This window comes from Anabrus simplex, chromosome 6 (assembly GCF_040414725.1).
Source record: "Anabrus simplex isolate iqAnaSimp1 chromosome 6, ASM4041472v1, whole genome shotgun sequence".
In the NCBI taxonomy this organism is placed as follows: domain Eukaryota; kingdom Metazoa; phylum Arthropoda; class Insecta; order Orthoptera; family Tettigoniidae; genus Anabrus; species Anabrus simplex.
In genome coordinates, this window is record NC_090270.1 from 235,078,294 (window position 1) to 235,095,941 (window position 17,648).

At 37.4% G+C, this 17,648-nt stretch overlaps 1 protein-coding gene across 1 annotated transcript in view; it reads left to right on the plus strand.

Moving 5' to 3' along the window:
- The window catches only part of LOC136875948 (uncharacterized), a 168,581-nt gene that overhangs the window by 71,962 nt on the left and 78,971 nt on the right, over window positions 1-17,648 (plus strand). Inside the window, exon 6 of the mRNA XM_067149567.2 lies at window positions 3,308-3,419. Within this exon, the coding sequence (XP_067005668.2) occupies window positions 3,308-3,419 (112 nt within the window). The remainder of the gene's footprint in view (window positions 1-3,307; window positions 3,420-17,648) is intronic.

The window sequence follows — 17,648 nt, forward strand, 5'->3', positions numbered from 1 at the left end:
TGGAAACTTAGAGTATTTCAGAGTATTATGTTCAAACTTATGTTTCATAACAAATTGTGGGAACATGAAATATTTTTCGAGTGCCGCATCTGGACTTGTGTTTAAACTCATGTCGACGTAATAGACTGTGGAAACATAGAGTACCCATGCCATATCCGAGTTTGTGTTTTACTCTCGTGAAGTTCCGAGGGAACATAGAACTTTTCAGTGTCATAATTGAACTTATAATTTATACTTTTTTCATGGACGGTGTTAGACCCTTTCCAAGTGCAATTTTACTTCAATGATCACTTAATGAAATTGCTTAACAGTTTTCAGGTGCACGTAATTTTGTTTATCGATAGAATAAGACATTTCCGAGTACCATTTAAGTTGCTTAATTTATTACGAATGTACTGATGTGTCCTGAACTTGCATAAACTGTGCATCTTGTGCTTAATATTGTGTTCTAATCATAAACTGACACGATCAGTGAGTTAGGAACTGTGATGACAATGATTAGTGACCCAGTAGAACATTCTAGTCTGCCATGCTAATGTTAACAAACTCATGTCATGAACTTGACATTATAAATTACACATTATTTCCTCAAGTATTAATTCGGCTGACATCTAACACATGGTCAGATATTCAGTTCAATCGATTTACTTTCAAGTGATAATTTATGAACATTTGTGATTCAGTGAGGTGTTTGAATCAAGATTCTAGTGTCAATTTCATTAACATTTGACATACTCCATTTGCAATGAGTGAACCCAATATTTAAAGGTTAATTTATTTAACAGTGCTATAAGTAAGTTGAATGCCATACGAGGGACTTGTGTGTGAATCACACTTCACCTTTCATCAACATTGTCGTGTGAGATCGAACCCCGCAACGTGTGCACCTATGGATTCAAGAACTCCCAGATCCTCGAGAACTTCGAGAAATTCCAGAACGCCGAGAACTTCACATCCAGGACGGCCGTGATTCCTGTCCAGGCCATGCCCAGCAACCATCCCAGAGTCCGGAGATTCCAGCCTGCTACAACGCTTCAACTCAACTTGTACAAAAGGTGATATGAATTTGTTTTCAATGAACAATAAAATCAGATTCCCAAAAAAATCTAAGTTCAATGAACTAATACCCCTCTCTGTACCAACTCCAATGTTTTCATGCCACACCTTAAGAAATAGTCCATGCTCTTCAAGCTAGTGTCAGCACCACAAAGACAGACATTTTTTCCCGGTACACTACATATACAGTATGTACATTGTTCAACGGACTAATCACAAATGGTGGCTTATTTCGCTTCTGTTTTCCCACCGTTTTCTTTATTGTTGTTGTAAATATGGAGTCTTCCAGTAATATTTTGTTTGTGTATTATTAAGTGTATTTTGGTGTGTTGATGAGGTGCTCATACATGGATTTTATTGAGAATATAGTTATTTTAGAATCAGTGGAGTTATTTATGAACCTAGGTGCAGTCCCTACCTATTTAGTCATTTTCAGAAGGTTAGGTAAGGCCTGAAGCAGATGTACCAGTGCGCATCTTTTATGTACCCGCCCTGGGAGATAAAGAATTATCATGCTCTGTGTAAATTTGAGGGATCCATTCTGGTGAACTCTGGCACCCATACTACTAAGTGTTTGAGTAATTTTATTTATTCAGATATTTTTATTTATTTTATTATTAACAGTAAAGTTACAAATTGTACCCAAGCATGGAGCAATGATTATAGATGATGATTATTACTATTATTTATTGGTATTCACAAACTATTTCAACCCTCTCAATCTAAAGCACTCTCAACCTTTTGGATATTTCATCTATAAATCCATGCACATGCTTTACTTTAAATTAACATTTTATAGGCTCGAAAATTTATCCCATATTCCGGAATTTCCGTTCCCATCTAGATAAACATTATTTAATACAATATGAAGGCCACTCACAAGCCTCTCCCTAATTCAAAAACACATGCATTTCACATTTACTATCCTATCTTACGTGATCTACATATTTACGTAAAATAACCCCACATTTACAAGGCTAGTATTTCATATTTAATGTACTTATCGTCATGTCGAGAAATCCATGGCTCAGGCCTTGGGAATGCCCCTGGCAACACTTAACCCATCATGGTGCTGGCATGGATCACTGGTTCTAATCCTCTTCTGGTCCTCTTGAGCACCTTTATAATCTAGGGATCATCTTCACTGGAACAAGTCTAATGTTAATGACGTTCAGTTAAATTGCGTCTTTCACCAACACAGTTTATGAAACTCTAATACAGTTCCTGCAGTCGCCTTTACACCAATACAATCGTCCTGTTCACCAATACAATCGTCCTGTTAGTCAAATTTTCACAAACTTTCAATAATTTAATTTTATCTGTAACTTGAACATAGTCCTCCATACAGCGTGTCGACAAAATGTACAGTAGCACTCCCGAATACAGGCAAGGCTAGGGCACACAGCAGACTGGGTGTCTGCCTTCAATATTTCATGTCAAGTCATCCCTTCTGCATCAGTGCAGGCTCTTTTATAATTTTACCACAACACGAACAAGAGATGACGAACGGCTCCAACCAAATTTTGCATATCATCCGTTCTACGAGTTTTGTGACACTGGCGATGCGGTCAAACGTGTAACTCAGAATTCTAAGTAATTTGGTTAAGTGCAGAAAACAAATCGATCGGCGGTTTATCTGATATTTACCATCAAATACAATGCCTTTTCGGGGATCCTCCATCCGGAGTCTACATTCTCAGCTAGCGTGGGTATGCTACTGGTACTTATATAATATTCTGGTGGCGTAATCTTCAACATATTGAAATTTTACAAACAATTATAATTTTGGCAGAGGTGTACTATACAAACAAATGACATGCCGAGGTTTCCTTTACTAATGAATGCACTTATCTCGAAATCTTACAATACAAATCAAGCTTGCATGTTGGCATTACCGTGTTTCGACCATTTTTAGTGGACGAAGTTATTGCTATGTGTTTTCCTTCATTGGCATTTTCATAGCTCGCTCTCTTTCTGGGGATCTCTCCAGCTATGATGGACTTATGTTTGCACCACTAAGTCGGAAGTGTTGTGCAATCTGATGCAACTTGACTTTGTCATGGACAAAGGAGCTTGACAAAAGTTTCCACTGCCTAAACCAATTTTCAATTAATTATATGTCTGACCAATACGGTTACAATATATATAAAACATATGATTAATGAAAATATGAGTAAACAGTGATAGTATTAGTTTTATTTTACTACATCATTGTGCTATATTAATCAAATCTGGTCAATTGTTTTTTTAGTTCCGATCTCCCAGTGAAGCAACGAAAGCATTAATTTTGGATGACATAAACTTTAGAGGAGAGAAAATGAAAATAAAACGCCCTTTTGACTCTCAGAGTTTGGATGCTGATGGTGAGTACTGTCATTTATGGTAATGTAGCAGGTAAAGGTGGACTGTATCAATACTCGATAGCCAAAGAAAAACTTTCTTTTCCTGCTGTATTCTTTGTAAAATGATTTGTCCATGTTTAAGTGAGATGTTCCTACATTTGACCCTTGTGAGTGGGGACAGTAGAATACAAGTCCGACCTGTAATAAGAGGCGCCTGGTAAGGGACCCCAAAGTCTCTCGACTTTGGAGTGTGGATTGTTGATCACAGAGCCATAGCTGAGTCTGGTATTGTTTCCACTTACTTGTGCCATGTTCCTCACTTTGTTCTTTCTGTCTGACCTCCATTGATCAACTCTTGTTTATTTACAACCCCGACGGTATTAATTTGGCAAGGGCTAGGATCTCTTTTATTGTAACGCTCTCCATGGCCCTTACCTTTCTTTTGCCGATACCTTCATTCTACAAAGTGTTAGGCCTCTTCTTTTTTCCCTTCTCTGGTGAGCATTAATAGAAGATGGTAGCCCAGGTGTACTTCCTTTTAAACAATGATCACTACCACCACCATTTTCATTATAGTGTATTATATGTCCTTGAGCATTTGAGTTAACACTGTGGCCCCTCTTACATTTCTTACTCTGACTAACAAGAGATGGATGAAGACTGTCACCTGCTCCCCCCCCCCCCCCCTTTAGCAGGTAAAATTAATTTAAAGAACACATTAAATCAAAGTAATAAACTGGAAGGATCATATGTCAACCAATAAGACACCAATTGTAATATCACAAGTTTCAAAAACACACACATGGCGAGAAGAAAAGGTAAGCAGAATTACCAACATGACAACTAGAGAAAGGATGTGGGAAGAGCGGGCTGGGATCCCTAAGAGGATGTAATCTTACATGACGTTGTAGGGAAAAAGACGTGGAAGCAGTTACCCTTCAGTCTGCATTTACTAACACGATAAGGAAAGCTTAACATAATTGAACAACAGCAATCTATATATATATATATAATAAGAGTTTTGTCTGTACATTGCTCAGAATTTGAAAAGAATTGTATTTCTGTATCGGTCATGTCCACAGTAACAAGGAAATGTATTTTTTACTTTTCTGTAATGTCTGTCTGTCTGTAAGTATGTACGTATGTATGTATGTATGTATGAAAACAGCTGAAGAGAATTTAATGAAAATTGGAATGTAAAGTCGGGTGATGAACCACTACAATCTAGGCTATAAATTATTGTATTCACGCTGAGTGAAATGGTAGTTTAGGGGAAGGTCTCAAATTTAATTCTCAAATATTTATGTTATTAGTGGTCGTCTTAATGAAAATTGGTATGCAAAGTTGGGGTAATAAGTCGATATAATCTAGGCCATAAATAATTGTATTCACGCTGAGTGAAATGGCAGTTTAGGGGAATGCCTAAAATTTAATTTTAGAATATTTATGTTATAAGTGGTCGTATCTTAATAGAAATCGGTAGACAAAGATGGGAAATAAGTCGCTACAATATAGGCTATACATAATTGTATTCACGCTGAGAAAAATAGTAGTTTAGGGGAGGCCTAAAATATAATTCTGAAATATTTATTATATTAGTGGTCATATCTTCATAAAAATTGGTATGCAAAGTTGTGGAATAAGTCGCTATAATCTAGGCCATCAATAATTTTATTCACTCTGAGTGAAATGGTAGTTTAGGGGGAGGCCTGATATGTTATCTATATATATAAAATAAGAGTTTTGTCTGTACATTGCTCAGAATTTGAAAAGAATGGTATTTCTGTATTGGTCATGTCCACAGTAACAAGAAGATGCATTTTTTACTTTTCCGTAATTTCTGTCTGTCTGTCTGTCTGTCTGTATGTATACCTATCACGAGAAAACGGTTGAAGAGAATTTAATGAAAATCGGTATGTGAAGTCAGGGGATGAGCCTCTACAATCTAGGCTATAAATCATGTTACGCTGAGTGAAATGGTAGTTTAGGGGAAGGCCTAAAATTGAATTCTCAACTATTTATGTTATTAGTGGTCTAATGAAAATCGGGGGATGAGCCTCTACAATCTAGGCTATAAATCATTTTACTCACGCTGAGTGAAATGGTAGTTTAGGGGAAGGCCTAAAATTGAATTCTCAACTATTTATGTTATTAGTGGTCGTATTTTAAAGAACATGGGTATGCAAAGTTGGGGAATAACTTGCTACAATCTAGGCTATCAATAATTGTATTCACGCTGAGAAAAATGGTAGTTTAGGGGAAGGCCTAAAATATATTTCTCAAATATTGTTGTTATTAGTAGTCCTATCTTGATGAAAATCGGTATGCAAAGTCAGGAAATAAGTCGCTATAGTCTAGGCTGTAAATTATTTTATTCACGCTGAGTGAAATGGTAGTTCAGGGGAAGGCCTAAAATGTAATTCTGAAATATTTCTTATTAGAGGTGTAATCGATGAATGCTACATAACTAGGGTTATATAGTATTAAATTTCCTATTATTCATGTCTTATACATTGTTACCGTACTGGCTATGATCACAAAGATATTCATGATTTTGGATTTTTGTTACTAAGTCCATATCAGCGCCGAGTAACCAGAAAATGGGTAAACAGTATTTAATGAAAATCGATATGTAAAGTCGGAGAATAAGTTTATGGTATAAAATATTTTACAAATCACAGAGTCGAAAGAAAACTAAATGTGAAGGCCTACAATATAGAAAGCTCATAACATTGATCAACAATAACATTACATTGACCATTGTTTGTTGTGATGTGCTTTGTATCATCTGTTGCCCCTCATCTCCGGTAGATAGGATTACTGCTGCGTACAGAGTATTTTTTATTTGATTTACGTCGCACCGACATAGATAGGTTTTATGGCGGCGATGGGATAGGAAAGGGCTAGGAGTGCCTTAGGCCTTAATTAAGGTACAGGCCCAGCATTTGACTGGTGTGAAAGTGGGAAACCACGGAATACCATCTTCAGCGCTGCCGACAATGGAGTTTGAATCCACTATCTCTCAGATGCAAGCTCACAGCTGCGCACCACTAACCACACGCTCAACTCGCCCAGTCGTACAGAGTGTAACAGCCTGCCTGAATATTGATGGGAAGTAGCTGGGGAGTTAGATAACTTTCTTCTTTAGCATGCCATTCCCCTGGTTTATAAATTTTCTGATACTACTGGTACGTAACACACTGGATCATCATAGCATTCGGGCTATTCAATCCCTACTCTGAGGCGCTGATTGGAGTGAACAGTGCGCATATTTAGCGGAATAATGGCAGATGAGTGTTCATGGCAATCTGCGGCCTGGTCATCCCAGCTCTGGAACTTTGGACTATTAGATTGGCACCGCAATCTAACCGCAGCACTGTTCGTTAAAAGTGATAAAACGTGCGTTAGACACGTGGGGAAAGTGTGTGGAGGAAAGGGAACCAGGGTAGAATGTTATCCAGGAATTAGGTTGAGGCAGATGTTGAGGAAAGTAGAAGAGAGGGTGGAGGGGAAGGAGAAGGTGGTAGTGTTTCACGTTGGTACCAACAACGTAAGGCAAGCTGATATAAGTACCAACATAGTTGGAGATGTGTGGGATCTGGTAAATGCAGCACGGGTGAAGTTTAAGAAAGCGGAGATTGTTATTAGTGGAATACTGTGTAGGAGGGATTGATTGGGGATTTAAATGAGACTATGGAGTGGGTATGTGGGAAACTGGGAGTGAAATTTCTAGATCCTAATGGGTGGGTAGGAGAAAGGGATCTGCGCTCGGATGGCCTTCATTTAAACCGCAGTGGTACGTATAAGTTAGGAAATTTGTTTGGAAGGGTAATAGGGAGGTACATTCAGGGAAACGGGATGGCCTAGGGAGCAGTGATAAGGGAACAGGGAACTGGAAATCAAGTAGGGATGACATAAAATTGTTAGTGTTGAACTGTAGAAGTATTGTAAAGAAAGGAATAGAATTAAGTAATTTAATAGATATATATTTACCAGATATTGTAATAGGAGTTGAATCATGGCTGAGAAATGATATAATGGATGCAGAAATTTTCTCACGGCACTGGAGTGTGTATCGTAGAGATAGGATAGGAAAGGTGGGAGGGGGAGTTTTCATTCTGGTGAAAGAAGAATTTGTAAGCTACGAAAAAGTTAAAGATGAGACACATGAAATTCTAGGTGTAAGGCTCATTTCTAAAGATAATAGGCAACTTGATATATTTGGAGTGTACAGATCGGGAAAGGGTAGCACTGATGCGGATTCGGAATTATTTGATAGGATAGTCAGCTATGTGGGAAACGACATGGAAAGAAATGTGATTGTAGCGGGAGATCTGAATTTGCCAGATGTCAATTGGGAAGGAAATGCGAACGACAGGAAGCATGACCAACAAATGGCAAATAAGTTAATATGGGAAGGACAGCTGATTCAGAAAGTGATGGAACCAACCAGAGGGAAAAATATTTTGGATGTGGTGCTGATAAAACCAGATGAGCTCTGTAGGGAAACTGAAGTAATAGATGGTATTAGTGATCATGAAGCTGTTTTTGTGGTAGTTAAAAATAAATGTGATAGAAAGGAAGGTCTTAAACGTAGGACTGTTAGGCAGTACCATATGGCTGATAAAGCAGGTATGAGGCAGTTTCTAAAAAGTAACTATGATCGGTGGAAAACGGTAAATACAAATGTAAACAGACTCTGGGATGGGTTTAAAGAAATTGTTGAGGAATGCGAAAATAGGTTTGTACCTTTAAGGGTGGTAAGGAATGGTAAAGACCCACCTTATTATAATAGAGAAATAAAGAGACTAAGAAGGAGGTGCAGGTTCGGAAGAAATAGAGTTAGAAATGGCTGTGGAAGTAAGGAGAAATTGAAGGAACTTACTAGAAAATTGAATCTAGCAAAGAAGGCAGCTAAGGATAACATGATGGCAAGCATAATTGGCAGTCATACAAAATTTAGTGAAAAATGGAAGGGTATGTACAGGTATTTTAAGGCAGAAACAGGTTCCAAGAAGGACATTCCAGGAATAATTAATGAACAAGGGGAGTGTGTATGTGAGGATCTTCAAAAGGCAGAAGTATTCAGTCAGCAGTATGTAAAGATTGTTGGTTACAAGGATAATGTCGAGATAGAGGAAGAGACTAAGGCCAAAGAAGTAATAAAATTTGCGTATGATAACAATGACATTTACAATAAGATACAAAAGTTGAAAATTAGAAAAGCGGCTGGAATTGATCAGATTTCTGGGGATATACTAAAGACAATGGGTTGGGATATAGTACCATATCTGAAGTACTTATTTGATTATTGTTTGGCCGAAGGAGCTATACCAGATGAATGGAGAGTTGCTATAGTAGCCCCTGTGTATAAAGGAAAGGGTGATAGACATAAAGCTGAAAATTACAGGCCAGTAAGTTTGACATGCATTGTATGTAAGCTTTGGGAAGGCATTCTTTCTGATTATATTAGACATGTTTGTGAAATTAATAACTGGTTCGATAGAAGGCAATTCGGTTTTAGGAAAGGTTATTCCACTGAAGCTCAACTTGTAGGATTCCAGCAAGATATAGCAGATATCTTGGATTCTGGAGATCAAATGGACTGTATCGCGATTGACATGTCTAAAGCATTTGATAGGGTGGATCATGGGAGACTACTGGCAAAAATGAGTGCAATTGGACTAGACAAAAGAGTGACAGAATGGGTTGCTATATTTCTAGAAAATAGATCTCAGAGAGTTAGAGTAGGTGAAGTTTTGTCTGACCCTGTAATAGTTGAGAGGGGAGTTCCTCAGGGCAGTGTTATCGGACCTTTATGTTTTCTTATATATATAAATGATATGAGTAAAGGAGTGGAATCGGAGGTAAGGCTTTTTGCGGATGATGTTATTCTCCATAGAGTGATAAATAAGTTACAAGATTGTGAGCAACTGCAACGTGACCTCAAAAATATTGTGAGATGGACAGCAGGCAATGGTATGTTGATAAACGGGGCTAAAAGTCAGGTTGCGAGTTTTACAAATAGGAAAAGTCCTCTCAGTTTTAATTACTGCGTTGATGGGGTGAAAGTTCCTTTTGGGGATCATTGTAAGTATCTAGGTGTTAATATAAGGAAAGATCTTCACTGGGGTAATCACATAAATGGGATTGTAAATAAAGGGTACCGATCTCTGCACATGGTTATGAGGGTGTTTAGGGGTTGTAGTAAGGATGTAAAGGAGAGTGCATATAAGTCTCTGGTAAGACCCCAACTAGAGTATGGTTCCAGTGTATGGGACCCTCACCAGGATTACCTGATTCAAGAACTGGAAAAAATCCAAAGAAAAGCAGCTCGATTTGTTCTGGGTGATTTCCAACAAAAGAGTAGCGTTACAAAAATATTGCAATGTTTGGGTTGGGAAGAATTGAGAGAAAGAAGAAGAGCTGCTCGACTAAGTGGTATGTTCCGAGCTGTCAGCGGAGAGATGGCGTGGAATGACATTAGTAGACGAATAGGTTTGAATGGCGTCTATAAAAGTAGGAAAGATCACAATATGAAGATAAAGTTGGAATTCAAGAGGACAAACTGGGGCAAATATTCATTTATAGGAAGGGGAGTTAGGGATTGGAATAACTTACCAAGGGAGATGTTCAATAAATTTCCAATTTCTTTGAAATCATTTCGGAAAAGGCTAGGAAAGCAACAGATAGGGAATCTGCCACCTGGGCGACTGCCCTAAATGCAGATCAGTATTGATTGATTGATTGATTTGATCGAGTATTTTATGATAGCATTGCTGTTAATCGCTACATTCATACTTACGTTTTTGTAATGACCTATGTTGATTTCAGGTTAAGAAAACCACAAAGTCAGTCTTTCTGAGAATCCCGTATCGAAGCACGGGTACATCAGCTAGTCTATATATATAAAATAAGAGTTACGTCTGTACATTGCTCAGAATTTGGAGAGAATGGTACTTCTGTATCGGTCATGTCCAAAGTAACAACGAAATATATTTTTTTACTTTTCTATAATGTCTGTCTGTCTGTCTGTCTGTCTGTGTCTGTCTGTCTGTCTGTCTGTCTGAACACGCATCATGAGAAAACGGCTGAAGAGAATTTAATGAAAATCGGAATGTAAAGTCGGGTGATGAACCACTACAATCTAGGCTATAAATTATTTTATTCACGCTGAGTAAAATGGTAGTTTAGGGGAAGGCCTCAAATTTAATTCTCAAATTTTTAAGTTACTAGTGGTCGTGTCTTAATGAAAATCATTATGCAAAGATGGGGTAATAAGTCGATATAATCTAGGCCATAAATAATTGTATTCACACTGAGTGAAATGGCAGTTTAGGGGAATGCCTAAAATTTAATTTTCAAATATTCATGTTATTAGTGGTCATATCTTAATAGAAATCGGTAGACAAAGACGGGAAATAAGTCGCTACAATATAGGCTATACATAATTGTATTCACGCTGAGAGAAGTAGTAGTTTAGGGGAAGGCCTAAAATTTAATTCTCAAATATTTATTATATTAGTGGTTGTATCTTCACGAAAATTGGTATGCAAATTGCTAAAATCTAGGCTATCAATAATTTTATTCACACTGAGTGAAATGGTAGTTTAGGGGAAGGCCTGAAATGTAATCTATATATATAAAATAAGAGTTTTGTCTGTACATTGCTCAGAATTTGAAAATAATGGTATTTCTGTATCGGTCATGTCCAAAATGCATTTTTTACTTTTCCATAATTTCTGTATGTATGTATGTATGTATGTATGTACACGCATCACGAGAAAACGGCTGAAGAGAATTTAATGAAAATCGGTATGTACAGTCGGGTGATGAACCACTACAATCTAGGCTATAAATTATTTTATTCACACTGAGTGAAATGACGGTTTAGGGGAAGACCTGAAATGTAATTTTCAAAGAAGTTATTTATGTTATTAGTGGTCGTATCGATAAATACTACATAACTAACATAACTTTAGTTATGTCGTAAGTTAGTAATAGTTATGTAAGAAGTTATTAAATTTCCGATCACTTATGTCTTGTACATTGTTACCATACCGCATATAATCACAGAGATATTCATGAATTTGGATTTTTGTTACTAAGTCCATATCAGCGCCGAGTCACGAGAAAATGGGTAAACAGAATTTAGTGAAAATCGGTATGTAAAGTCTGAGAATAAGGAACTACAGTCTATGATATAAATAATTTTGTAAGACGCCCTAATATCACAGAGTCGAAAGAAAACTAATGTGAAGGCCTGCAATACAGAAAGCTCATAAACTTTATCAACAATAACATTACATTGACCATTGTTTGTTGTGATGTGCTTTTTGTCTTCTGTTTCCACTCATCCCCGATAGATAGGATTACTGCAGCATACCAAGGTTTTTTATAATTTGCTTTACGTCGCACCGACACAGGTAGGTCTTATGGCGACGATGGGATAGGAAAGGAATAGGGGTGTGAAGGAAGCGGCCTTGGCTTTAATTAAGGTACAGCCTGGTGTGACTGGTGTGAAAATGGGAAACCAAGGAATACCATCTTTAGGGATGCTGGCAGTGGGGTTCAAATCCACTATCTCCTGGATGCAAGCTCACAGCTACGCGCCCCTAACCACACTGCCAACTCGCCTGGTCGTACCGAGTGTAACAACCTGCCTGTATATCGGCGGGAAGTAGCTGGTGAGTTAGATAAATTTCTTCTTTAGCATGCTATTCCTCTGGTTAATATATTTTCTGATATTACTGGTACGTTACACACTGGTTCATCATAGCATTCGAGCTATTCAATCCCTATTCTGAGGCACTGATTGGAATGAGTAGTGTGCATATTCAAGAGAATAATGACAGAGGAGTGTTCACGGCAGTCTGGGACCTGGTTATTCCAGCTCTGGAACTTTGGACTGTTACATCAGCACCGTAGTACTGTTCGCTGAAAGTAAGAAAGTGTGCGGTCTTTCATTTGATCGAGTATTTTATATGATAACATTGCTTTCAATCGCTACATTCCTGCTGACGTTTTTGTAATGACCTATGTTGAATTCAGTTAGGAAAACCACCAAGTCAGTCTTTCTGAGAATCCCATAGCGAAGCATAGGTACATCAGCTAGTTTAAAATAAAGTAACATGATCAATAAAGAATAACATAGGAAAAATGAACCACAAGGTTCCTATTTATGGGTTCTTCAGAAAACCAAAATCTTATATTACAAGTTCATCTTTACAAGAATCTGTCCAGCGACAAATGATAAAATATTAAGGTTACATTTAAGAAAATAAGATTAACTTCTGCAATTAAAATTTACAAGAAAAATTTAACTGGTATTATAAAATCTGTTACAACCATTTTACAAGGAAAATAGAAAAGGAGATTTAAAATCTATTACATTTAATTTACAAGGAAAATTGACAAAGGAATTTAAAATCTAATGCAGTGGCCTTTAGAGTTTCTGCCTTCCTAATACGCATCAGTAAGAGATGCATAGCTCCAAACAGTGTATATTAAATCGAAGCAGGCAGCCCCGGATGGGAAATTAATTTTTACATGACACAATCAAAAATGTTAATGAACGAGAATTGTCTCCAAAATGAAAAGGGTATGCCTGCTGACGAGTTAAGGCATTACAAATCAAAATGGCAAAAACCAGGGTCTAAGGTAAACTCCAAAGCAAAGAAATTGACATGTTAATTTAAAGTTTGAGAAAAGGAAACGTGCTTACCCTGAGGTGGCTGGATCCCGTGATGGGACCACACCCAAAGTGCGTCCAACTGTGTGAACGTGCGAAAACCAAAGACGCAGACAAGGGCCCTGTTCCTACCGAGGAGCCAAAGGCCAGAAATTGAGAAACACGCAAACAGCCAATCAGGGAAGCTTATTACAATTTGACGCAAAATTTTCGCCAATGAAGAAGGTCGTTATTCCAACCAATTAAAACAGATTACCATATATAGACACATTCTACAGGATTCGATTATGAAACGCAGTAATTTCGTTATCGAAATGTCCACGTGGTAAATACAGGATTTTGAACAGATTGCAAGTTACAGCAAGCACAACTACAGGAAATTTAAAATACCAAAATAATAATTCTTTCTGCCAACAGTCATAACGATTAAATAAATATAACTTAATTTGTGAGTACTGAAAACCTTATTAACATTTTTACATAAATTCACAAAACAAAAATGTTTCATTGACTTCTTCGAAAGTGTCTTTGAATGTTCCTTTGTTTTTGCAATGGCAATTTTCAAAATTTTAGAATAATGACAAGACAAGAATTAAATGATCACATCTTGATAAATTGGCACGTTCCACGTTATTAATGTTTCACCACCGGCGACAAAGACATAAATAGGAAGATATCAACTTGAATAGGAACATACATTAGGATAAACACAGTGACAGGTCAGCATGGTAAGAGTCTGTCTGGCAAGTCATCAGCCCCAATTGAGTCCTCAAATACCACCACTGAAGGTTATGAACTTATAAGGAATCCACAAAAACTGATAGCAGTGCCATAATATGGCATACTATGCAAGATGAGGGATGGGGTTGGTTGCCATTGCTTTCCTCATTGAGCTATACTTGACTAACTCTACGTGCAGCACCATTCACAACATCAAGATGCAGTAGTCATGTTCTGAATGTCATTACTCAGCACCACCCATACTTCAGCAGCTTCAGGACTATCACAGCCAAAAATGAGACAGATTTCAGTGAAAGCCACATTTTGCTCTGTCTTATGCCTAGAGACATATGCAAAAATACTGCAGACCAGTGGCGGTGGGCTCTCAGGAGCACATGAACACCCAGTTTTAGTACATCTTTACGCATTCATGGATAATTTAAAACTTTCCTTTCTTCCACAAGATTTTGATAATCGATCGAAAGCATTCGACTTATATCGAAGCTCCGTTACACCAGCAGTTGTCCGATTTGACTGACAGTGCAGCGAGCACACTGGATAATGCGCTATTGTGCTGAAGACTATACGCATGCGCAAAGCAGATGACATGTTTTATGCACTGATATTCCCATTAGCGAGGAGCACTGTAAGGTTCGTGCCTTGCTGTTAGTATTACAGTTGACCACAAGGGTTCGCCACCTCCCCTATTATGGTTAGCCACAGCCTCCTAGGAACTACTATTGCATTACATTACCGGCAGATTTCGGTAGTAATTCTGAATAGGCATTTTCTAGCTCATTGTGAACAGGTGTTCGTAATCACGAGAAGAAGTTTGCTGTACCTTGTGATTGGAAAATCTTTTCAATTGAAATTTATTTGAGTGTTGTGTTTTGCTTCTCTGTTTGTATGGTTTGTAACCATGGTATTCTTTGTGTAAGAGGAAATGAATTCAGTTCACGTAATTTGAACCAGCGAAATATTAACCTATCAGGATAACTTAGGAATTACAAGGCTTTTACCGGACAGACCAGATTTGATTATTTAAAGAGTTACAAAAATTGACAAACATGAGTATAGGTGTAAGTTTAAGAGAGAAGTGTACGAAACATGCAAGTAGCTCTGTGGGTGTAGATCTAGGAAAGCGCTTTTTCTGTTTGCCCTGTTTATTGTTCAACAAAGAAAGAAATGTATGGAATTCAGCTGGGTGCACAGACCTTGCTCATTTGAGTGCAAAAATAAATAAACATGAAAATTCTCATGCACACAAAAACGCGAGTATTGAATTCCCTATGCTTGTGTTGTCTATAATTTCCAAGATGAGAATAATTAACATATGATACAGTAGAACCCTGATTAACTGAGATATGTGGAGACTATTGGGGTCAATTTGGAAACAGTTATTTAAAAAATTGACCGGTAAATATGGTACACATTATTTCTATGCTTCTTGTCATACCCAGGTGAAATTTGTGCTATTTAAAAACCAAGAATAGCATCCTTTAATATTTGCAGTGCAGTAAAGTTATTATTAGGGCTCTGATGTTTAGGAAAAGTTATATTTTTTTCTATGTGTCTATTTTCTTGTCTGACTGGATTTTGGTGCAAATCATGTGATTATTGTCACAATTAAGTAATTTTCATTTGTCATATAAATGCATATTTTGGCTATTTTTGTCATAAGGTCATATTTTGGGCTATTTTTGTAGAAACGTCATATTTCGGTCATATTTCGGCAGTTTGATGACAGCTGTAGGTGTGCAAAATCATCTTCAACTTAACCGAATACGAAGTAGTGTTCACACAACTGCTTCTTGGTATCACGCTGTTGATACAAGTGGAATAACCTTTGTATACAATGAAAGTCATAGACCTCACCCCAACCAACCCACTGTACTCTGCAACCCGGTCTCCCAGGTAGAGATAGAAATAATCTGGAAAATCCTGTCTCAGCAGTGAGCTAATTACTTCTGGTAATAGCTCACTTGTCTTTGTTCAGATATTAGAACCTCAACCTCCTTTCACTTACACAAGCGTCAGTTTGCAGTAAATCGTATCCCAGCACACATTCCAGTATACCTAAGGAAAAGTCTTCTACTAGTGTTAAGTTACGAAGCTTTGTTAAGTAATCTGGAGACGAATATTTGTGTACAGATGTTTTAGTTCTATTTTTCAAGTTGTGTGAAGTGAAAATCATGGCTGAAAAAAAAAGGTTTTAATGTGCAACAACATTGTAAAATGGAAAAACACAGCAGCAATTTCAAACGACAACATGTCGATAAGAAGAGGCAGCAATTGATATTTGAAAAGGCTGTTACATCTTCAGCGATGGACAGATGTTTGGATATTTCAAAGGAACTTTGTGAGATTATGGTGTCTGCAAACATTCCTCTAAACAAGGTGAACAATCCCCATTTCAAGAATTTCCTGGAGAAATACACTAAAAAATCTGTCCCTACAGAATCAACACTGCGAAAAACCTATTTATCGCGTTGCTATGAAGATACTCTAAATCGAATACGACAAAGTGTAGCAGACAATAAGATTTGGATATCTATTGATGAGACGACAGACACTGCAGGTAGATATATATGGAATGTAATTATTGGAACACTCCGTGCTGATCGCCCTGAGGATATTTTTCTACTAACCTCAGAAGTTTTAGAGGGAGCAAATCATTCAATGATTGTAATTCTTTTTGATAATGCACTGAAAATGTTGTGGAAGGATGAAATTAAGCGCAAAAACATTCTTCTCTTTGTTACTGATGCTGCTCCTTACATGGTGAAAACTGCTGAAGGCCTCAAGCTGTTTTATCCAAGAATGATTCACATCACTTGCCTTGCGCATCCTCTGCATAGGATGGCAGAAGAAATTAGTGGAGATTTTCCTGAAGTCAATAAATTAATATCTAACGTCAAAAATATTTTTTTGAAAGCACCACTGCGGGTTGCAACTTTCAAGGAATTAGCTCCTTCGACACCACTCCCTCCACAGCCAGTTCTTACTAGGTGGGGGACTGGGGGACGTGGCTCGATGTGGCCATGTCTTATTATGAAAACTACTTTATTATCAAAAACATTGTTAACGGCTTGTCATTGATGCTTTTATGGCCCGTACTTATAGGCCTGATAAAGGTTTTTGGGCTTATGCCGTGTCAAGAAAATAAGGTGAAATTATTTATGTTTTGCAGAGAATTTCGCTCTGCATCATCAGAAGAAAATCTAGACTGCCCACGGGAAAGGCTTCTTAAACAATGAGCTTTGAATTTAGACGTTAAGAAGCCTTTCCCATGGATAGTCGAGATTTTCTTCTGATGACTCAGAACGAAATTCTTTGCAAAACATAAAGAATTTCACCTTACTTTCATGACACAGCATAAGCCCAAAAGCCTGTATCATGTCTGTTGTTAACGGGTTTCAACAAAGATGATGCCTCTTCTGTCAAGATTGCATAGGAATTGTTTTTCAACAGTTTGTGAGAAAGCCTGGCATATATTAAGTCAAACTTTGGAATTATATCGAGTGCAATTACTTGTTTAGAATCAGCTGGCTTAGAAATTCATGAAACTATTGACATTGTGACAAATGTTGAACTTTCAGTACACCAATCACATGGAATAAATAGTTGGTGACAGTATAAAACAGAAACTTCATAATGTGCTTAATCGAAATGATGGTTTTTCACAGTGTGTGCAAGATAAATTATGTTCTTAGAAGAGAAGGTACCAGTACACTTCAAGATGACTGCATACTCGACAGCAGTGATTTAACATTATTTAAATATGCACCAATAACGTCTTGTGACATAGAAAGCAGTTCTCTTCTTACAAGAATGTGTTA